This window comes from Trypanosoma melophagium (genome assembly GCF_022059095.1).
Source record: "Trypanosoma melophagium isolate St. Kilda chromosome Unknown ctg12segment0, whole genome shotgun sequence".
Taxonomy (NCBI): Eukaryota; Euglenozoa; class Kinetoplastea; order Trypanosomatida; family Trypanosomatidae; genus Trypanosoma; species Trypanosoma melophagium.
In genome coordinates this window covers 464,054-485,818 of record NW_027125138.1, presented here as the reverse complement: position 1 = coordinate 485,818, position 21,765 = coordinate 464,054, and the positions used below count along the sequence as shown (strand labels likewise).

The following is a 21,765-nucleotide window of genomic DNA, read 5'->3' as shown; positions in this document are numbered from 1 at the left end:
CCATATTCCTCTTGTGTAAAGAAGTATCACTCATTTCACAAGGTGCGCTTGGCATAAAAATAAAATGGGGGAAAATGGCGGTCGTCATCTTCTTGAGGCGTTGACACTCTGTGAGGTTATTATGGCGCGCTATAAACGTTGTGGCTTGGGACTTGATGAAACAGAGATGAAGGCCTTTCGTGCGCTAAATGAACGATATAATGATATCACAACAACAACTCATGAGGGTCTTGCAGGAACAATAAGAAAAGAAAAAACTATAGACTCGGAACCAGTTGTGCCTCTTATTGGAGAGCCATTTCAAACACCCATTGAATCCATTATTAATTTGATGGATAAGTGTATTGACTTGAGTCTTCCCATTAAAGAGATTCTGGCACGGCTTAATGAGCAACTTTCATCTGTCCTTCGTGCCAGCCACACACATACCTACTATCTTGATCCTGGCGATATGCTTTTGGTGGATCCCTTGAACGGAGTAGCTGCGCCATATGATGAAAGTACACCACTTGGAAAGACGGTGTCAACTGGAATGGAATGCACAATTGCAGGAACATTGTACATTCCACTAAGGCACAATAACAAGGTTTTGGGGTGTGTGGAAAGTCCTCATGGGAGAACTGACTACCACAGTCATCCATTACTCGCAAGTGCCCTGCGTGTGGCTGGTATCGCATTGCACAACGCTATTGAAGCAGAAAGACTTCACTGGAATAAGGAAAAAGCAGAAGCCATGTTGACAATGGCGACACAACTGGCTCGTGATAATCTTGATGAGGCAGTACTCGCGAATTCTATAATGAATACCGCGAAGGCACTTACAGAGAGTGATCGATGCAGTATTTTTCTTGTCAAAGGAGAAACTCTCGAGGCTCACTTTGAAGATGGCAACGTTGTCACAATTCCAGCTGGTACCGGAATTGCTGGATACGTGGCACAGACAGGTAAGACTGTGAATATTGCCGATGTGTATGCGGATGAACGGTTCAACCGTGATGTGGATAAAGCGACCGGGTACCGCACAAAGACAATACTGTGTATGCCAGTGATGTACGAAGGGACGATTGTGGCTGTCGCACAGCTGATTAACAAGCTGGACATGTTGACTGAGGGTGGTCTCAGACTCCCACGTACCTTTGGAAAGCGTGATGAAGAGCTGTTCCAGACGTTCTCCATGTTTGCTGGTGCCTCACTTCGAAATTGCCGCATCAACGAGAGTCTTGTGACTGAGAAAAAGAAGAGCGATGCTATTCTGGACGTTGTGACCCTGTTGTCGAACACGGACATCCGCGATGTGGATGGCATTGTGCGCCACGTCCTTCATGGCGCGAAGAGACTGCTGAATGCAGACCGCTCGGCGCTCTTCCTTGTAGACAAGGAGCGAAATGAGTTGTACAGCCGCTTGGCAGACAACGTGGCGGGGAAGGAGATTCGGTTTCCGTGTGGACAAGGTATTGCTGGAACTGTGGCAGCATCTGGTGTTGGTGTTAACATCATCGACGCCTATCAGGATCCTCGCTTCAATCGTGAGGTGGACAAACAGCTTGGCTACCGCACACAGACGTTACTGTGTGAACCCATTGTGTTGAACGGGGATATCCTTGCCGTAGTGCAGCTCGTGAATAAACTGGACCATGCTGGAGAAGTGACTATTTTCACTGACAAGGACCGTGAAACATTCCACGTTTTCTCCCTTTTCGCTGGAATATCCATCAACAATTCACACCTGCTTGAATTCGCTGTAAATGCTGGTCGTGAAATGATGGAACTGAATGAACGTCGCATGTATGCAGGTGATCATCGTGCGTCTATGCGTAGCACAAAGCGCCTTCTTGCCATTACGGACGCAGAGCGGGATGCTGTGAGGAATTATGTGCTACCCAATGTGGACATCACAGATATTAATTTTGATCTGTTCCGTGTGCGAGAAGATGCGGAAGAGCCTCTTGACGCCGCCGCTGCTGTTGCATACAGATTGTTGTTGGGAACAGGTTTGCCACAGAAGTTTCGTTGCAGTGATGAGACACTGTTAAACTTTATTATTCAGTGCCGGAAGAAGTATCGCAATGTGCCATACCATAATTTTTACCATGTTGTGGATGTGTGTCAAACTGTATATACCTTCCTATACAAGGGTAAGGCCTGTGAAAAGTTGACGGAGCTGGAATGCTTTGTACTCTTGGCAACAGCATTGGTACATGATCTTGATCACATGGGATTGAATAACAGTTTTTACCTCAAGACAGAGTCCCCACTTGGGATTCTATCAAGTGCAAGTGGCAATACATCTGTGTTGGAGGTGCACCATTGCAATCTCGCTGTTGAAATTCTTTCTGATCCTGATTCGGATGTATTTGAAGGTCTTGAGGGAGCAGATCGTACCAGTGCTTACCGTGGAATGATTGACTGCGTGCTCGCAACCGATATGGCTAAACACAATGAGCTACTTAATCTGTTTTTGACAGCAATGGAACGACCTTATGATATTAATAATGGAAATAGTAGGCAACTGGTTATGGATGTAATAATGAAGGCTGGAGATGTTTCTAATGTAACAAAACCCTTTGATATCTCTCGTTTGTGGGCTATGGCGGTGACGGAGGAGTTCTATCGCCAAGGTGACATGGAGAAAGAGAAGGGGGTTGAGGTTCTACCCATGTTTGATCGCTCCAAGAATACTGAGCTTGCCAAGGGCCAAATTGGTTTTATTGATTTCGTTGCCGGTCCGTTTTTTAAGAAAATTGTGGATGCATGTCTGACTGATATGGCTTGGACTGTTGAGCGTGTGACTAGCAACCGTGCACAATGGGAACGGACCCTGGCTGTTCGACCTGCTTCAATTGGGAGCAGCTGATGTATTGATACAGCAATTACTAGATTGAAATATGTATAATTGTGATACTGGAAGTTTTTTGTTGGTTTTGATTCTTTTTTTTTTTTTTTGTACTTAAAAATTGTATTGGGAAATCTTTTTTAGCTTTGCTGAGAGAGTTTGCGATAAAATTTTTTCTGTGTGCAGATTTTTTTTTTATTATTGGTATTTTCCCTCAGGCTTTATGGTAATCTGATGGTGGTGATACAACACTTTAGTGTTTTTGCCTCATGATATCATTGATTTCTAATTCTTAAAAAAATATATAGATCTTACTATATATATGTATGTACGTTTGTATGCGTACACATGTTCTGTTCGCTTGTGAGATTTGATTTTTCTGTATTTTACTTTGTTTTGTTTTCCCTTGTTTTTTTTTTTTTGCAGGACAAGTTTTTTCTCTCGTTTCGCTTAAGGGCACCACAATGACATCTGAGATAAGTGAAAAGGCCTTCCCTCTCGCCGGCGACCGCCTGACACAGACAATCCTTGATCTAGTGCAGGAGGCCAGCAACGCCAAGATGATTAAGAAGGGCGCAAACGAGGCTACAAAGGCCCTCAACCGCGGCATTGCCGATCTGATCGTTCTTGCTGGAGACACAAAGCCAATTGAGATTCTCCTTCACCTTCCGCTGCTCTGCGAGGATAAGAACGTGCCCTACGTGTTCCTCCCCTCAAAGGCAGCGTTAGGTCGGGCAGCACAGGTCTCCCGCAACGCTGTGGCTCTCGCAATTCTACAGGCAGAAAACAGCCCCATTTCGTCCAAGGTACAGGCTGTGAAGCTGGAGATTGAGCGGCTGCTCTAGGTGGTCGGGTAGTGTAAGAGCCGACGAAACGCCCTGCTTGAGAAAAAAAATCAAGAGTACCACGTACCTATTTTTTAAATGAAATATTGTTAAAGTGAAGAGAAAAGAAAAAGAAAAAAAAAGAAAAACAGAAAAGAAAATGAAGGAGACAACAAGGGACAATTGTGAAAGAGATCTTTAATAAAAAAGGAGTCTTTGCACAAGTTCAATGAAGATGAAAGCAGATAGTTAAAAAAAAATATGTCCCTCGAAAACGTTTTAAGGCATTCCCCCAATTTTCACTCCTTTGATTCCATTTTTTTTTTTTCTACTTAATTGTTACACATAATTCTTTATTTGACTGTTATTCTTAGAAAAGAAAAAAAGAACAAATGAGTATTTGCTTTCTTTTTTCGTTTTGCTTTTGTCTTTCTTTTTTCTTTTTTCTTTTTTGCTTCCATAAATTAGTAACAGGAAGAGCTCTTGGTGCAGTGATGTCAGGTCAGTGCGTTGCCAAGTGCGAAGGCTACAGCTCATTGCGAACCGAGTGCGCGCGTGATCCATGCTTGGGGGAGGGCATGTGTAAAATAGTTGATTCAAGCATTAGTAATTGTGCCGAGTGGTGCTGTGAAGGACGGGGCGGATACGTATTTTTCGTTGTTTTATTTTTCTGTGCGGGTACGTGCGCATTGTTTTCCATGTACTATCTTTGGAGGCTCCATCAGGCAAATGTGGCTGCAGGAGTTGTCACTGAAGAAGGTGAGAAGATTGAAATGTCGCCTGAACAAGATGAAAATTCTGGGGCAGTGCAACAACGGCGTAAACGGCGTGTGGTCACAGTTGACCCAGAACTATTTAAAGCCATTGGTGTTACACCACCAGTAGAAGATAGGTCAGGTTTTTCTGCTAATCAAAGATAGCGTAGTAGTGATGGTAACGTGTCATTTTGCGTCTTTTTTTTTTCAGTTTTGAGTGGAATTACATCTTTCACTATTAAATATTATTTTTGGTTTTTGTTGTTGTTGGTTTGTTTTCTTTTGTTTTGATTCACCGTTTTTTTTTTTTTTTCCCCTGTCGTTTTTCTATCTTTGTTAGATCTTCTTTCTCTTCTTCATAAGCTAAGTATTAATTGTCAAGCTGATTTGAAATGGCTATGACAGGCGCATCTTCTCCTGGGAAAGTGCTGATCCTTGGTGGATATATCATTGTTGAAGGACACAATGTTGGGATATCTATTGGCACTACAGCGCGCTTTGAGACACGGGTGGTATCGGAGCAAAACTCACCGGATGAGAAGTGTCGCGTGCAATTTTTTTCACCACAATTCAAGAAAGAATATATATTTGAATGTACCGTGAAAGATGGGGCTGAGCCAATTGTATTAGTTACACAAATTGAAGGATCCTCATCTCCTTTCCTTTACTACAGTGTCCTCTATGCAGTTGCTGCAGTTGTGTCGCAAGGTGGTGATATTCGAAAAACTGTTACTTTAGAATTGCTTGCCGATAATGACTTTTACAGCCAGAGAAACTACCTAGAAGCAGAAGGTAGACAAGTGACGGTAGCCAATTTGCGTACACTGCCACATCATCTGCCTCTTGTAGGGGATGTATCCAAGACAGGATTGGGATCATCTGCTGCTATGACAACTAGCGCAGTGGCATGTTTGTATAGCTTTCTTAGAAGTATTGATTTTAATGATTCGAAAGAATTGGAACTTATCCACCGTACGGCCCAGATTGCTCACAGCGTAGCACAAGGTAAAATTGGAAGTGGATTTGATGTCTACACTGCAACCTATGGTACATGTCTGTATCGACGTTTCCCAGCTCAGTGCATTGAAAAGATTATGAACGGTACCGAACCTCCAAAAAGTGTTGGAGTTATAAATTTTTCAGATTGTATAAACCTTGAGAAGGAATGGGTTGAACGTGTTCCATTCCGATTACCATTAGGGTTAAAACTTGTGCTTGGAGATGTGCACCAGGGAGGTACGGGTACACCAGGGATGGTATCTAAAGTGATGGCATGGAGAAAGTCTGTTGCAAACAATCCAGAAAGCCTTTGGAATCTTCTTTCTGAAAATAATGAAAACTATGTTAAAAGTCTTCGTTTACTAATAAGCGATGCAGAAGAAAAACCGAAACAATATATGGATGCTGTGGAAACCTTGAAACATGTGGTAATAGCTCAGCATACACCTAAAAATGAATCAGAACGACTTTGGATTGAAGCGGCTACATTAGCTAGTAAAAGTCGACGTTATTTACGTGAAATGGGACATGCTGCCTCTGTGGAAATTGAACCCAATGTATTGAGTACCTTGTTGGATGCTACTTTTGCAATTCCAGGTGTTTTTGCAGTAGGTTGCCCTGGTGCAGGCGGTTATGATGCTGTGTTTGCCTTGGTGATAGGTGACGAGACATGTGCCGTAATTGAGGAATTCTGGGAACGATATGAGAATATACATATTTGTCCACTGATGGTACGTGAAGATGCGAAAGGTCTCATTTTTTCGTAGGAGTCGCTGGCTTTTTGTACTCTCTCTCTCTCTCTCTATCTATATGTATCTATATATATATATATCTTTTGTGGGTTTTTTTTTATGTTTTAAGTAAGAGGGAAGATGAGGGAGTTTACATGTGATTTTCTTTTTTCTTTCTTCAGGTCATATATATATATATATATATATATATATATATATATATATATATATGGTTTCTCAGAGTTTTTGCTTTTTCTTTTTTTTCTTTATAATATAATTGCTTATTTGTTGTTTATCGTACATCGTCTTTTTTCCCCTTTTTTTTTTTTGATTTTTTCTTTTTTATTCTTGTTGGTTCTGTTCTAGTTAGCATCAACGTGATAGGAGGGTAAAGCATAATATAAACAGGGTAACCATGCTTGAGGCTCAAGTTCAGCAAGCCAATTTATGGAAGCGACTCGTTGAGTGCATTAACGGTCTTGTGAATGAGGCAAATTTTGATTGCAACCCTGGTGGTCTTTCTATTCAAGCGATGGACACCAGTCACGTTGCTCTTGTGCACATGCTTCTTCGTGATGACTGCTTCACAAAGTACCAGTGCGAGCGCAACAGCATTCTTGGCCTCAATCTTGCCTCCCTGTCTAAGGTTCTGAAAATTATTGAGGCTTCCGACAGCCTAACGCTGCGCCACGAGGACGACTGCGATGTGGTCACCCTCACCTCCGAAAACGTCGACCGGAGTCGTAAGTGTGAGTACCAGCTAAAGCTGCTGGAAATCGAGGCGGAGGCGATGTGCATTCCGCAGCTGGACTACAAAGCCACCGTGACGCTGAGCTCGCAGGAGTTTGCGAAGATTGTGCGGGACATGACGGTCTTTGGCGAGACGGTGACGATTGAGATTGGGCGGGAGGGCGTCAAGTTCAGCTCCGCCGGGGACGTTGGGGAGGGCTACGCCTTCCTGCGGTCCGTGGGCGTCCCGGGGGCCCCGGCCGGCCGGAAGGCGGAAGTGAAGGCGGAGGAGGACGAGGACGGGGGGGCCGGCGGGCGGGGAAAGACGGAGGCGAAGGCCGTCGGCGTCGAGGTGCGCATGGACGAGCCTATCACTCTCTCCTTCGCACTGCGCTTTATGAATATCTTTGCAAAGGGAGCCACACTCAGTGATCGCGTCTCACTCAACTTTGCAAAGGGCAGTCCGTGTATGGTGGAGTTCAGCATCGATCAGGTGGGTTATCTGCGCTACTACCTCGCACCAAAGGTAGATGACGAGGAGTAGTCAAGGGCTTTCTCCCACGTCTCCAGCATTGATACACTGTACCGTAGCAAATCGCATACAGAACAGGCGAGAGTGATAGGGATACAGGGGAAGAAGAAGCAAGAAAGAAAGTAGAATGGGACAAAAGAAAAGAAAAAAAAAAGAAAAAGACAATGAAAAGTAAAGGAAGAAAAAAAGAAGGATAAAAACGAAAAAAGTAAAAGGGGAGGGGGGTTGTACTTATTCCCCTCCATTATCATGATACATTCCATAGAGGAGGAGTAGGGAAAATGAACGTGTGTGTGTGTCTGCACACGCATACACACGCAGAGAAGTCCTGTTCATGCATCACATGATTGTAAAATAAAGCATACAGGGTAAGTGGATTTCCCTATGTTGCTTTTTTTTTTTTCTTTCTTGTGTTTCCTCTACCCTCATAATATTTAATAAGAAACAAAAAAGGAAACATCTTCTTGTTTCACTCTTTTCATTGATTTTGTTTGCTTTACTATCTCTATATTCTTAAAAGAAAAGATCTGTTTTTTTAAGATCGTACCTTGTGTCATGACATTTAAGCATCATGATGCTTTGGATGAAAAAAGGAAAAAAGAAAAAGAAAATAATGATAAGAGTATTACTGTTTGTTGCTCTTGGTAATGGTTACGAAGTGCTAATATATCCTTTTTGCGTTTTTTCTCCCTATTTCTTTTTTCTTTTTTTTTTTTGCTGCTGTTGCTCTACCCCAACCTGGTTTTGTTGTATTGAAATTAATTACGCGCACATACACACAGAATACAACTAACTCAAGAACGTTTCGTCGTTTTTCAACGTTGTTTCGTAAGAAGATGTCAGCTGCTGTTGTTGCTACTGCTGCTGAGCCTGTACTGGAGGTGAAAAAGGACCTTCGTCTACTGCAGACAGGTCGGCCAGTGCAAGGATGCACCAACACACCAGAACTTTTGGAAAAGCACAATGTCATCACGGAGGGGAAACCGTACTTTCGATTCCCTCCTGAGCCTAATGGTTTTTTGCATATTGGTCACGCAAAGAGTATGAACTTGAATTTTGGCTGCGCTGTTTCCCACGGTGGGAAGTGTTACCTGCGCTACGATGACACCAATCCAGAGACGGAGGAACAAGTATATATTGATGCTATTGCAGAGATGGTGCGATGGATGGGATGGAAACCAGACTGGATTACCTTTTCTTCTGACTACTTTCAACAATTATATGACTTTGCAATTCATCTTATTAAGGATGGCAAAGCCTATGTTGATCATTCTACTGCTGATGAAATAAAGAAACAACGAGAAAATCGTGAAGAAAGTAAGTGGCGTAATCGTCCTGTAGAAGAAAATCTCCTTCATTTCGACTATATGAGGCAGGGGAGATATGCAGAAGGTGAAGCCACATTACGGGTAAAGATTGATATGAAGAGTGATAACCCAAATATGCGTGATTTTATCGCATACCGTGTGAAGTATTCTGCCCACCCACACAGCAAAGAAAAGTGGTGTATCTATCCCAGTTATGACTACACACACTGTCTTATTGATAGTATTGAAAATATTGATTACAGTTTGTGCACACTGGAGTTTGAAACACGACGAGAAAGTTATTTTTGGTTACTTGAACAGTTAAATCTCTGGAGACCACATGTCTGGGAGTTTAGCCGTCTTAATGTAACAGGATCATTACTTTCGAAACGTAAGATAAATGTACTGGTAAAGAAAGGCATCGTTCGTGGATTTGATGATCCGCGTCTTTTAACACTGGCGGGTATGCGCCGACGTGGATATACACCAGAAGCTATTAATCGTTTTTGTGATCTTGTGGGTATAACACGTTCAATGAATGTTATTCAAGTTTCTATGCTGGAACACGTACTACGAGAGGATCTTGATGAGCGTACTAATCGTCGTCTTATGATTGTGGATCCCATTAAGGTCGTTATTGATAATTGGGATGGTGAAAAGGAAGTTGAGTGTCCCAATCACCCTCGTTGTGAAGAGCGTGGATTACGAAAAGTAAAATTCACCAAAACGTTTTACATTGATCGCAGTGACTTCCGTACGGAGGATAACAATAGCAAGTTTTATGGTCTGGCGCCTGGTCCACGGGCTGTTGGATTAAAGTACAGCGGAAATATCTTCTGCCGCAGCTACGAGTGCGATGCGGCGGGGCAACCATCACTTATTCACGTTGAGGTGGACTTTGAGCGAGCTGTGAAACCAAAGACAAATATCAGTTGGGTAAGTGAGGCAAATGCAGTGCCTGTGGAATTCCGTCTCTACACTTATCTGCTTAAGGACGATCGCGCAGCCATTGATCCCGAGTTCCTAAAGTACATTAACACCGACAGTGAACAGATTGTGCAGGGCTACGCAGAACCGGCAGTACGTGAAGCGAAGGTGTTTGAATCCATGCAGGCAGAGCGCTTCGGGTACTTTGTTGTAGACCCCGACACGTGTGCTGAGCGTCTCGTCATGAACAGAGTGCTAACACTCAAGGAGGACAAGGAGAAGAGTTCCAACAACAACAACAACAAGAATAAAGGGAAGTAGGGTAATACATTAATGGAGCATTGTTTTGGTTATTATTATTATTATCCTTCTATGCTCTATCTATCTATTTCTTTCCCCTTTTCATCACTTACGAAACAATATATATATATATATATATATATATATGTTTCTGTTTTGTGTTTAACGAAGCAAGACACAGTAACAGGAATAACATAATAGCTTCCTTCCTGGACGTGTTCTTGTTTAGATACGTAGTTGTTTTTACATGTTACTCAATTTGTGCTCTTTTTTTTTCTTCTATTGTTATTATTGCTATTAATATTGTTATTATGTACTTTGCTTTTTTTTTTTTTTTTTGCACCTCCACTTATTTGTTTTTTCTATTTTTCTTCTTCTTGTCTTTCTTACTGTGTGTGTGTTATATGCACTACTTTAAATAATACATCTATTTCACGAAGGAAATCTTTTAACAGGGTGACACAGAAGTATGCCCATGGCGCCAGCTGCAGATGCGACTCTATCCTCTACCTCAACGGAAGATGAAAAGATGAAAGATTACGTGAAGGTCTTGAGAGATTTACCAGACGGTTTAGCTCATGCAACAAGTGCAATGCAAGCGCGATTTGCCAATGAGTATGATCCGTTGTATGATAAACCGTATACTCGTTATGAACTCAATACTGGACGGTACCTGAATGAGGAACTCTGTCATCTTCTTGAGGATGACCGGCGCTCTCAGACAAAGCACCATTTGCAGACTAATAAAACAGACAAGGCATATTTACTTGCACTTCTTGCACACAATTCAATTCTGCGCTCTAAGGAATGAAAAAATACGCTTATTTTTGCAAATATAAACGTAGTTCTATACATTGAAGTTTCTTTGTGCTGAGTCTCTGACCTTTTTTTCGCAAAAAGGAAAAATATATATATATATATATATATATATATATGGATAGATATATCATATTCCATTTGTCTTTGGTGACTCTTTTTTTTTAAAAAAAAACAAAGAGGAAGTTATATACTTTCTTTCCTTTCTTTCATTCATTCTAAACTATATATATTATTTCAAATTTGATACCATTTTTTTTATATATCCTTGAGTTCTTTTATGAATTTGTGTAATTATTTTAAATTATTTATTTTTCTTGCCGGGTTATTTTTTCCCAAAACGAATCACCGTTGCTCTTTCCCTTTTTCTACTCCTTCTGTATATTGAGTGTCTTGAAGCTCCCTGATTCTTTTTGCTATTATTTTTTTTTTTCCCCTCCCTAATTCCCTTTACTCTGAGTCTCCTGTTCAAGGGCTTGTGGGGTTGTAACAACAACAAGAAAAGAAGGAAATCATTAGTAGACATCGCAGCAGTAACTCCACTCCAATTTACTGTAGTAAAATAAAATAAGGGAAATAAAAGGATAAAGGAGGAAAGGGGTAATGAGTAAACGTCAGCGTGGATCCGATGAGGCTGCTGTACGAAAAGCCATCGAACTGATTTGCCAACGCCCTGCAAAAGTGGAAGAAGTGGAGTCAGCCTCATTAACACCTCTGGAAAAACAAGTAGTGCAACTAAAGGAATCTGTCCCAGTAGATGCATTGTTGTTAGTGGCATGTGGTTATAGAGTTAAATTCTACGGACGTGATAGTCATGTGGCGAGTCGTCGTTTGGGTATTATGTGTATCCCAACAACGCCGTTTGAGTATAGTAGTATTCCTTATGTTCGAGTAAATCTGTACATTCACCGACTTGTGGCTATGGGGTATCGTGTGGCCTTTGCTGATCAGGAGAATGCGTCCATTCGAGCGTCTAATGGGAATTCAAAAGGCATTTTCACGCGAGAGATTTCACGTGTGTACAGTCGAGGAACACTTTTACCATCGGAGGTGATTGGGGATTCCACTTCTACTGCTATTGCCTCTTCTGCAGCAATGGATACATCAGATCAGACAGATGGGATTACTGGGGAAGAGGAGGAGACACATACATCGGATGTACCTTTTACTTCACCAAAGGAAGAATCATCAGAGTTGTTTATGTGTTTTTTACGAATCCTTTCTTCATCATTGTCATTATCATCACAAGAACATGTTGCAATGGAAATTAAACTTGTTAGTTTTGTCACGTATTCCATTTCTTGTCATCAAGTCACATCCGAGGCAGAATTATTGGATGTATTGCACCGTCACGATGTTGTAGAAGTTGTTGTTTTTTCTGAGAGTTGTACAAAAAGAGAAGGTAATAATGTTAACTCGTCTCTTCTAGAATATTTACCGGAGGGTTATGTTTCGGCTCTAAATACTGTTCTTCCACTGCATTTTGGTCCAACTTGTAATGGGGAAGAAGATAGTTGTTCAGTGACTGTGTGCATAGAGAAAGGTTCTGGTACTATGGATGAGTTAATTGCAAGATACCTCGTACCATATAAACTTGATAAAGTTTATGAAAAAATGTGCTCTTCTTGCAATGAATCATCATTATCATCATCACATAGTAATAATAATAATAATAATAATAATGAAAACGATGGTGGTAATAATAATGATGATATTCATAACAGTAATAAAAAAATGGAACTACCAGGAAGTACATTAAGTGCACTGGATGTTTTTTATAGCAGTATCGGTACCAAAGGTTCTCTGTTAGATTTACTTGATCACAATCTTACTGTACCTGGTGTACGACGATTGCGTATGTGGCTTGCAGCCCCACCATGTGACTTGAGTACTATCTTCTCTAGAAGAGATGCAGTGTCCTTCTTGTTACAAGGCAAAGATGGGAATACTATAATGAAACTACTAAGAGAGTGTGCAAAGTTTGGTGATATTGAGGCAACATTAGGAAAAATTCAATCTAAAAGATGTACCGTCGCAGAATACCTTCATTTATTGCGAGCGGTGGCGACCACACACCAACTTGCTGGTAATATTCTTTCTGAATCGCATGAAGAGATGAACAAACTTATTCAAAAATTATTACAAAGTGTTACTTCTGTAGATACAAATGAGTTTTTAAAGTCTTGTCAGTATGAAATTGAATCTCAGGCTACCACTCCGTTAGAGTATTTTACAACCTCTAATGTTTCTATTCCAACGGCTATGCAAACTCATGTGAAGGTTCGTGATGACGCACTTTGTTCTCTTGATGAAGAACTAGAAAGAATCCGTCAAATATTACATATACCAACATTGGAATATCGTTCAATAGCAGGAACTTCTTTTATTATTGATGTACCACAAGCCAAATGTGATCGTGCCCCAAAAGATTGGTTAGTGTTAACGAGAACAAAGAGTCATGTACGATTTCATACTCCTAATATTATTAATCTTAACATAGAACTTTCTTCTGCAAAGGAACGTCTTCTTATTGCAGCCAATGAGGCATGGCAGGAAAAACAAGAAGAAATTGTGAATTCAAGAAAAATTTTAAATATCTTTCAAAATGTCATCAATGTTGTCGCAACTCTTGATGCTCTTCATTCTCTTTCTGTAACATCGTCTGCTCCTGGATATATTGCCCCTGAATTGTCAGAAAAGACACCCTATCTCTCCATTACAGATGGTCGTCACCCTGTACTGGACAAGATCATGCGTGGAGGTTATGTGGGTTGTAGTCTGCGCTTGTCAAGAGGCGGTGCGTGGATATTAACGGGTCCTAACATGGGCGGTAAATCTGCACTGATGCGAATGGTTGGTGTGTTTGTTGTGATGGCACAATTGGGATGTTATGTTCCCGCAACGGCAGCGCAACTGCCAGTCTTCACGGCGGTCTATTGCCGCATGGGTGCAAGTGATTCACTGCTGGAAGGGGCCTCGACGTTTCTGAAGGAAATGGAGGAGACGAGTCGTATTCTCCGATCACCGCGGGTATCATCTTCATTGGTGTTGATGGATGAAGTTGGGCGAGGAACGAGTAGTTTTGACGGTATCGCAGTGGCGGCGGCAACGCTGGAGTATCTTCTTCAGCAAAAGGCCACTACACTATTTGTAACACACTATTCGCATCTTTGTGAACCTTACGTGGATGGTGCATCAGGGGAACACGTGGATTGCTATTACATGGGCTTCCGCGAGGAAATCAACAACAAGAAGGATATCGATAACGATGATAATGAAAGCCATAAGGAGAACGGGGAAAACGGAACTAATGGTAATAAGAATACGACGATAGATGCGTCAAACTTAGTGTTTACGTATCAACCAACACGGGGAATTACACCATCAAGTTTTGGAGTGCGAGTGGCGCAGATGGCAGGACTTCCTCCTGCTGTTGTGGCAGAGGCACAACGATTAAGTGTACTGCAGGAGAGGGAACAGACAACACGTGTGGCTTTAATGAAACTACGACAGTTCGTTACCGACTCATCTTTTTAAAGGCATGCACGAAACACAGAAGAAAAAGAAGAAAAAAGAAAAAAAGAAGGTATTTCTCTTTCCTCTGCGTATTTTGTTTCCCTCTCTATTTTTGTTCTGGTCTTGCTTTCTTCTTATTCTTTCTCTTTTGCTATATTTATATTTATTTGTTTATTTATTTATTTATTTATTATTATTATTATTATTATTATTATTATATCTCCTCCTTCGGGGGAATTTTCATTTGGGGGGGGGGGGTTGTATATGTATGTGTCTTTGACTTGGTTTGTTTCTTTTTTCTTATATTTTCTACTTATGCTGAGTATAAATCGTGAAGAAGGGATCTTAGAAGAAAAACAAAACATGATCTCAGCTTATACATACATATTTCTTAGTTTTCTTTCACTGATTTTGTTTTTTCTGGACTATGCATATGCGTACCGTGAGTATTTTACAACAGTGGTGGAGTTGACCAATTCACCCGCGTTTCGTCTTATGTGCGTCAATGGCTTTGTTGCCTTAACTGTTCTCCTTTGGCGTGTCAGTCGCAAGGTATTCTTTGGTACATTAAACCCTGAGGAGAATGAGGTAGTAAGCCGTAAACTTCCGTTTTACGTGATGGAGTGTCTTGTAGTTCCATTTTACTTTGAGAGTAGCATCTTTAATCGAGTTGGCGTTATCTCATTATTAACTGTGGTGTGTGGTATGCTACATCGTGTTGCACAGGAACGTGTGACGACGTTACACATCACGGAGTCCCCTGCAGTTCGAAAACGTATGTTATGGGGATTGGGGCTTTTCTTTCTTATAGCTATGCCGCTTGATGTATATGTGGTGTTTGATCTTCTCTCGAATACCGGCTGGCGGTATGAGAAACAAGTGGGCCTGTACCACTCTATTGCACTTTTATACACACAGTTTGCCATTTCTAGTGTTAGGATTGTTGTGCGAATCCTCTTCTCAGAGGTGATTGGTGTGGAAAACCACAGTGGACTCGCATTTTATGTGGAATCATTTTTCTCAATTTCAAAGAGTATTGTTATTTTTGTCGCCTTCACGTATGTATCTACAGTAGCTCAGGTGCCTATCCCACTTGTGCGGTTGTTGGTTCACCATATCATTAGTTTCTGCGATAAACTCCGACGACTCGTACGTTATTGGTCTCTCATGCGGTTTCTACGCTCTATAAAGAACGCCACAGCAGAAGACATTGCCCGTGACCCACGCTGCTCTATTTGTCATGATGATATGACACCCCAGCAGGAGTGTAAGTGTCTCCCATGCACACACTGTTATCACCTCTCGTGTCTGCGGCCGTGGTTTGAGAAAATGTCGACGTGTCCGTGCTGCAGAACAGACTTACTGCGTTCCTCGAACAACACAGCAGCAATGCGAAATAATAATAATAATAATAATAATAATAATAATAATAATAATAATACGCCTGCCGCACTGCTACCACGGGAAGGAGGGGCGAGAGTGAACCCACACGTGGATCCTATACCAGAACCGTGGCAACCACCGAATGAAGAGGAGATGCGTCGATCATACGAACAGTATCGCGAAATGTTTGGGGTTGGGCGACAGCGTAGGGAAGGTCGTACGACATCTGTTGATCAACAACCACAACAACAGCAACCACAAGAACATGGGCAACGTGTTCGCATAATAGGATTAGGCACACATGGAACGTTTGGAGTGAGTCGGGAGGAAGCTGTGGCACTTCGAGCTGCTGCTGCTGCTGCAAGATCTACATTTCCCGCATCAGCGGGAGAACGTGGGGAAGGAGGAGATGGTGGGGCAGCAAGAACAACAAAAACAACGTGTAGTGATGAGGGTAAAACAATGCAGCATCTGGGATCACGGGATCTCCAGCGCTTAGAAGCTTACAAAGCATATGAGGAGGCTGTGAAAGCTGCATCGGATTTACTTCACCAGCGATTGCGAGCTATTGATACTGCTATGAATGAAGATGATACTACGACTTGAAGAAGGAAGAAAATAGGTTTATATGTTTCTCTCCCTTTTGTGCGACGTACAATTATATATATATATATATATATATATATATATATATATAATATATGTGTTTCTAGTTCTCTTTTTTTCCTCTCTTGGTCGTTGTCGCTGATACCTCTAGAATTCCCCTTACAATGTTTTTAGGGCTAGCGTTTTTTATTTAGGGTTCACTGTGGTACTTTTTCTTAAATTTTATTGTCGTTCTTTGTGTTACGATCAGTAATAAGACCTCAAGTAAAACTCCTCATGCACCTGAAAAGTGGTAATTTTATGGTGGAGAAAAAAAGAAGGGGATTGAAACCAGATGAAAATCGAAGTAGAAACCGAATTATATTGCTCTTTCCCTAATATTTCTCTTTCTCAGTATCACTGCATATATTGTATTTTTGTATGTGTGTGCATATCTCTAAGTGTATTAATGCGGCCTTGATTTTCTGAAGTATGAAGACTTCTTCACTTCTTCTTTATTTTTCTTTTTGCTTTCTTTTTTCCCCCTTATGTCTCTATTGCTTCCTTACACTCCCTATATATATGTGTGTAGTTTCTTCTTAGTAGTAGAAGGAAGAGAGGGAGGCAGATAGAGGCAAGTAAACGGAGCCGTGTTGGAGTGCTTCCCCGCTTGCCAGTAGCAGTAGCAGCATCCACAGTAGTCTTTAACTAATATATATATATATATATATATATATATTTATTTATTTATTTATTTATTTACTGCGGTAATATCAGTGAAGAAAATGTTCCGTGGCAATTTGCCTTCTCTTGCGTCTCTCCGGTACCGTCGGCCGTACTGGATGCTCTTCCTCACTGGTGTGGACAATTGGAAGATCTACACCGTCATCCAACAGCCCGACCACCAGCGAACGGAGATGTTGTACCAGGCGTGGCTTGGCGGGCTCGACAGACCCTACACACGCCCAAAGTGTATGGCACATCAGCCATTGTGGCTCAGTAAGAAACGCCACATGTTGCGCAAAGACCGTCTGGACGCTCCAGAAACACCACTGGAGAAGTACGTGTTGGAGTGGCACAGACGGTTTTACTCCTTCCAGGGAACAGAGCGACCTACAGTGGAGGATTTACACACCGCACTGGACTTGGTAGAACGACCACTAGATCTCAGCTATGCATTTCAGTTGCTGAATCAATGTCGTAATATTAATAATATTCGTTTCGCAGAGGATACTTTTCTTCTCTTTTTAGAGGCTTGTCTACGCGTTGATAGGAAGGATTGTGCGGTGTATGGTGTAGAGCATGCTGAGGCTCTCGGTTTTTGGTATATTGATGAGAATCATCTTCGGTATCTCAACGGAGAGCAAAGCTGGTACAAATTGTCACCACTGGATAATATGTATTACCCACTTGAAGAAAATACAGAACTTAACGCAGGACGGTCGGCGACATCATCGGTGGATGATAATACTATTTGTGGTGCGGATGTTAGCAGTGCCACAAAGACTCCAACTGGAGAAAAATTAGGGGCAGAAACATTAGATGTTACTGTATCTGGAGTTGGAGCGGAGGGCTCGGAGAGTAGTTCTGTAGATGACGAAATTGCACGTCTTGAGGCAGAGTTAGCTGCATTGGAGAATGAGGAAAGCAAGAGTAACTCAAAGAAGTGAAGTTTTTTTTTTCGATTTAATTCATACATTATTCGTGCTCTTTTTATTCCTCTTTTCCTTGCTTCTGTGAATCTGACTAGTTACTCCCTTTTTTTTCTTTACATTTCTCAAAAAAAAAAGAACATATAAAAAGACTTCTAACCTTGTTCTTGCTCTCAGCTTTTATTGTTGTTTCTTCTCTATTGCTTCTTTGACTTATTTATATAATTTTTTCCCCCTTTTCTCTTTTTTTTTCCTATTTGCTTTGGTGTTTTCCCTTTATTCCTCTCTTCTTTCACTCTTTTTTCATTTATTTATTATTATTATTATTATTATTATTATTATTCAATTATACCCTTGGCAACCTAGGAAAATTTCCAAGATGGACTCTCTTGTGCTTTATTCTCTTGCAGACGCTCTTGTTCCACAAGTGGCCGCTGACTGGCTTTATACTCTCTGTCAAAAAACTGGACAAGCTTGGGGTCCTAATGGTGCCGAAATGCTTTTCTGGTTTCGATCTCCAAAGGTTCATATATTTGAATTTGTTGTACTACACATATTTATATTATTCTGTTTTCGTGCCAGCTGGGGTTATTTCAGTAAGATGTGTAAAAGTGAAAGACGAGGGGTATCACGTGGTCGCTCTACGAAAAGCGGGATAAATAATTTCATAGGAATATTCTTTCTCTTTCTGTGGGTTTTACAAGTATTATTCAAATCTTTACGTCCACAGCCCTTTGTACAGTTGGGATGGTTATTAATGCCTTGTCATCTCATTACACTTATTTGGGCATTTGTATTCTTGCGACAGAAAGAGTCACAGTATGCGTTAAATGTATACCTGGCTACTCTCGCAGCGGATTATCACTGGGGTCCGACAGCGGCATCTCTTGTTCCTGATTTTGGAGATCATCAGTACCGTATTGAGAATTACTTTTTTGTATTGCATCACGGACTACTACTTATTATGCCGTTTTATTTTTCTGCACGTTATGAGCTATTACCCATGAATCTTAAACATCTCTTGCATGTGACAGGAGTAGCCACGCTAGTTAACATTGGACCATACACATTATTTTCATATGTAAGTGGCCTCAATTTAAACTACATGTTATATCCACCCCCCAAACTCTGGGGAATTTTCCCTTTCACATCTAAGGCATACCGATTTTATATTATTGCCATTCTCATTGGGTTTACTGTGGCTTTTCATGTGTTCATTAGCGAAACTGGTGGTGGCATTAAGTGGATTTTATCACGAGTGCGAAAGAGCTGTGGTTTGCACTTGACACGATCTGTTAAACGTCGTTAAAGTTAAATATTATTATTACTAAAATGTGATCGTTGCTGGTTTTTGCCGTATTATTCTTTATCATCAGAATTTATGGAAACATCTACAGAACTAGTTTTTTTTGTTGTTATTTTTGAGGCTTATCTTGTTCCTCCGATTCTGTTCTTGCACATCGGTTGATTCTTGTTTTTTTTTTGTTCTTTGCCTGTGTGCCTGTGTATCTGTGCTTATTTATCTCTGTTTATTTGAAGCTTGAGTTAAGAGATACTCTTTTTTTTTTTTTTCGTCCCCCATCATCTTTCTTTCTTTCTTTCTTTTTTTCTTATTGTGATTTGAACTCCATTAACCACACACAAAAGAAACGTTGCCCACATCCTCCCTGGGCAGCGACGGGAACGGCATTTGGTGCGGAGGTCAGCAGCACGCGGGGGTTGGCAAACGCCTTCTTGGACACATTTGGCCGCGAATATGAGAAACTGTACGTGTGGGAACGGTCCAACACGTGCGGCGGGCAATGCAGCGGGAGGCGGAGTCGAGTGGAGCCGCAGAGGCCGTCCGGCGGTTGTACTCCGCCCCATACATTCCTGTACACGTGAATGACCGGGATAGTGTGATGGCGGCGAAGCTGAGTAAACACCTAAAACACTGGAATCCACGTTATTTTGTTCTCCGCGGGGATTTTCTCCTCGACTACCATGACTCGCGTAAGTCATGTGGATGGAAAGCCACCACTGGGAACTGTTAATTTGGGTGGTTAACCGCAATGCCACACATGCAGTAGAGGAGCGAGTTAATCAACTTGCGGCTATTTGCTCTACACCACGTACCGAGATTTCACCACAACCAGAGAAGTATCCAGATATGACTGTGGAATTGTATCATTCTCGACGAAGTTCTATTTATCTACAAATTCCAATGAAAGACCGTTATGAAATGTGGTGTAATAGTTTTGAAAGAGTTCACTGGTTGATACCGCGAGTGTCTACAATGGATGGTGTACATCGACGTGCATTTACTGAAGCCTTTCGTCGGGCACGTGTTATGTGTGGATTACCAGACTCTCTGGATTTTAGCGGTGCTGAAACAGTATCTCTACACGATGCTATTACAGAATTTGTGGATACTAAAGTTGTACCTAAGCTTCTTGTCAAGTTATCTAGTAAATCCTGGAAAGATCGAATGTCACAATTACATGCTTTTCACGAAAAAACAGATGAACTCCTGAGGAACTATTTATCAGGAAAGTGGCACGCCACACAGGGGAGATCATGCAGTCGTCGTGTATTAATAGAAGCTAGAGTACGTGATAATATGGAAGGAATAAATGTATTTGAATTTCCACTCCGTGAGGAGGTGCATAATTATACTAGGGAAGAAACATGATCATTTATTGCAGAATATGTGGAACCACCATTGAGAGAATTGGCAACTCATGTAGCACCACGTTTGCGTCAAGTGTATGCAAATGTACCAAAATGATATGAGGCATGTGTATCACAAGTACACTATCAACCACATGCTGATCTTATGTTTCTTGCTACAAAATATAACAGCATTGGTGATTGTTGTGAGGTAGAAAGAGAGTTATGGGAATTACGAGATGTGATGGCGGCACAGAAGTCAAAATTTAATGGTAGAGTATTTGAATGGCTTGTTTTACAAGATAGTGTCATACACATTCTTCGTCGGGTTATGGTCAACGGTATCTTTACTTTTGAGACTGTGTTTGAGCAGAATAAAATGCAGCGAACATGGGATGATGCATTTCGTGAAGTACGTGGTCTTGTGGAGGCGGACGGTCGCACTATGACACCATCCGCCTTATCGTTGTTGTTGTACAACACCGCTGTGCACTATTTCTGTGATGAGCACGTAAACCCGTCGTTAGTGTGTCTCGAGGCGGTAATGATCACACCGCTTGAAAATCGCGTAACGGAAGAATTACGTCCGTTTATTCCAAGCGTACAAGAAACTGTTGCGGATTTCATACTTGGGGATCTGCATAATGTATGCTGCAGTATCGCTGAGAGTGCTCTCGCAGCGACATAATGCCGAGTACTTCATTTCTGAAGGGGGAGTGGGTGAGGAGGAGGAGCTCTCTCTTTCTCTCCCTCTCTACAACGGTAAGGAAGAAATTAGAGAAAAGGAACAAGAACAAGAAGAAGGAATTAAAAGAGAGAAAGAATGGATGTATGGATGAGAGTATTTTGAGAATTTGGGGAATATCGTATCGTGATGATTCGTATTTTATTATTATTATTATTATTATTATTATTATTTAGTTATTTATTGATTTTGTTTTTATTTCTTTGTTTGTTTGTACTCTCTTGATTTTTTTGTTTGTGGCAGAGGTTGTAAATCTACATATCTCCATATATATATATATATATATATATATTTATTTATTTATTTATTTATTTATTTATTTATTTTTTTAGCTAACCGCTCATATATTTCATTATCGTTGTCACTGTAACGGATCTTTTGTTTTTCAATATTTGTACGTGTATTTGAACAATGCCATTCTCTAATTTATTTTGTTTTTATTTTATTTCTTTGCTTCTGTCTCGAAATCCGTGGACATAAAT

At 41.1% G+C, this 21,765-nt stretch overlaps 14 protein-coding genes across 14 annotated transcripts; all 14 read left to right on the top strand.

Annotated features, from left to right (window-relative positions):
• Nucleotides 1-64: 64 nt before the first annotated feature.
• On the top strand, nucleotides 65-2,854 carry LSM04_001663 (GAF domain; the record flags this gene model as incomplete). Its single annotated transcript, XM_067333616.1, has 1 exon — nucleotides 65-2,854. One exon carries the CDS (start codon nucleotides 65-67, stop codon nucleotides 2,852-2,854), a length of 2,790 nt encoding a protein of 929 aa, XP_067194275.1.
• A 443-nt stretch (nucleotides 2,855-3,297) lies between these two features.
• LSM04_009498 (Ribosomal protein L7Ae/L30e/S12e/Gadd45) lies at nucleotides 3,298-3,678 on the top strand (the record flags this gene model as incomplete). The annotated part of the gene is made up of 1 exon (XM_067333605.1): nucleotides 3,298-3,678. The coding sequence occupies one exon, from the start codon at nucleotides 3,298-3,300 to the stop codon at nucleotides 3,676-3,678; it is 381 nt and encodes a 126-aa protein (XP_067194438.1).
• A 473-nt stretch (nucleotides 3,679-4,151) lies between these two features.
• Nucleotides 4,152-4,577, top strand: LSM04_002919 (uncharacterized protein; the record flags this gene model as incomplete). The annotated part of the gene is made up of 1 exon (XM_067333594.1): nucleotides 4,152-4,577. The coding sequence occupies one exon, from the start codon at nucleotides 4,152-4,154 to the stop codon at nucleotides 4,575-4,577; it is 426 nt and encodes a 141-aa protein (XP_067194301.1).
• Nucleotides 4,578-4,804: 227 nt separating this feature from the next.
• LSM04_003018 (GHMP kinase) lies at nucleotides 4,805-6,178 on the top strand (the record flags this gene model as incomplete). Its single annotated transcript, XM_067333582.1, has 1 exon — nucleotides 4,805-6,178. One exon carries the CDS (start codon nucleotides 4,805-4,807, stop codon nucleotides 6,176-6,178), a length of 1,374 nt encoding a protein of 457 aa, XP_067194303.1.
• A 379-nt stretch (nucleotides 6,179-6,557) lies between these two features.
• Nucleotides 6,558-7,415, top strand: LSM04_008960 (Proliferating cell nuclear antigen; the record flags this gene model as incomplete). The annotated part of the gene is made up of 1 exon (XM_067333571.1): nucleotides 6,558-7,415. One exon carries the CDS (start codon nucleotides 6,558-6,560, stop codon nucleotides 7,413-7,415), a length of 858 nt encoding a protein of 285 aa, XP_067194431.1.
• An 824-nt stretch (nucleotides 7,416-8,239) lies between these two features.
• On the top strand, nucleotides 8,240-9,958 carry LSM04_001968 (Glutamyl/glutaminyl-tRNA synthetase; the record flags this gene model as incomplete). The annotated part of the gene is made up of 1 exon (XM_067333560.1): nucleotides 8,240-9,958. One exon carries the CDS (start codon nucleotides 8,240-8,242, stop codon nucleotides 9,956-9,958), a length of 1,719 nt encoding a protein of 572 aa, XP_067194282.1.
• Nucleotides 9,959-10,406: 448 nt separating this feature from the next.
• LSM04_008429 (uncharacterized protein) lies at nucleotides 10,407-10,748 on the top strand (the record flags this gene model as incomplete). The annotated part of the gene is made up of 1 exon (XM_067333548.1): nucleotides 10,407-10,748. One exon carries the CDS (start codon nucleotides 10,407-10,409, stop codon nucleotides 10,746-10,748), a length of 342 nt encoding a protein of 113 aa, XP_067194418.1.
• Nucleotides 10,749-11,356: 608 nt separating this feature from the next.
• Nucleotides 11,357-14,290, top strand: LSM04_005065 (DNA mismatch repair protein MutS; the record flags this gene model as incomplete). The annotated part of the gene is made up of 1 exon (XM_067333537.1): nucleotides 11,357-14,290. The coding sequence occupies one exon, from the start codon at nucleotides 11,357-11,359 to the stop codon at nucleotides 14,288-14,290; it is 2,934 nt and encodes a 977-aa protein (XP_067194351.1).
• A 294-nt stretch (nucleotides 14,291-14,584) lies between these two features.
• Nucleotides 14,585-16,258, top strand: LSM04_004991 (zinc finger protein; the record flags this gene model as incomplete). The annotated part of the gene is made up of 1 exon (XM_067333526.1): nucleotides 14,585-16,258. The coding sequence occupies one exon, from the start codon at nucleotides 14,585-14,587 to the stop codon at nucleotides 16,256-16,258; it is 1,674 nt and encodes a 557-aa protein (XP_067194350.1).
• A 764-nt stretch (nucleotides 16,259-17,022) lies between these two features.
• LSM04_002711 (uncharacterized protein) lies at nucleotides 17,023-17,907 on the top strand (the record flags this gene model as incomplete). The annotated part of the gene is made up of 1 exon (XM_067333514.1): nucleotides 17,023-17,907. One exon carries the CDS (start codon nucleotides 17,023-17,025, stop codon nucleotides 17,905-17,907), a length of 885 nt encoding a protein of 294 aa, XP_067194296.1.
• A 361-nt stretch (nucleotides 17,908-18,268) lies between these two features.
• LSM04_001585 (Transmembrane protein 164) lies at nucleotides 18,269-19,198 on the top strand (the record flags this gene model as incomplete). Its single annotated transcript, XM_067333503.1, has 1 exon — nucleotides 18,269-19,198. The coding sequence occupies one exon, from the start codon at nucleotides 18,269-18,271 to the stop codon at nucleotides 19,196-19,198; it is 930 nt and encodes a 309-aa protein (XP_067194273.1).
• Nucleotides 19,199-19,691: 493 nt separating this feature from the next.
• Nucleotides 19,692-19,922, top strand: LSM04_008560 (uncharacterized protein; the record flags this gene model as incomplete). The annotated part of the gene is made up of 1 exon (XM_067333491.1): nucleotides 19,692-19,922. One exon carries the CDS (start codon nucleotides 19,692-19,694, stop codon nucleotides 19,920-19,922), a length of 231 nt encoding a protein of 76 aa, XP_067194423.1.
• A 116-nt stretch (nucleotides 19,923-20,038) lies between these two features.
• On the top strand, nucleotides 20,039-20,560 carry LSM04_006654 (uncharacterized protein; the record flags this gene model as incomplete). The annotated part of the gene is made up of 1 exon (XM_067333480.1): nucleotides 20,039-20,560. The coding sequence occupies one exon, from the start codon at nucleotides 20,039-20,041 to the stop codon at nucleotides 20,558-20,560; it is 522 nt and encodes a 173-aa protein (XP_067194386.1).
• Nucleotides 20,561-20,704: 144 nt separating this feature from the next.
• LSM04_001545 (uncharacterized protein) lies at nucleotides 20,705-21,226 on the top strand (the record flags this gene model as incomplete). The annotated part of the gene is made up of 1 exon (XM_067333468.1): nucleotides 20,705-21,226. The coding sequence occupies one exon, from the start codon at nucleotides 20,705-20,707 to the stop codon at nucleotides 21,224-21,226; it is 522 nt and encodes a 173-aa protein (XP_067194272.1).
• Nucleotides 21,227-21,765: the final 539 nt, after the last annotated feature.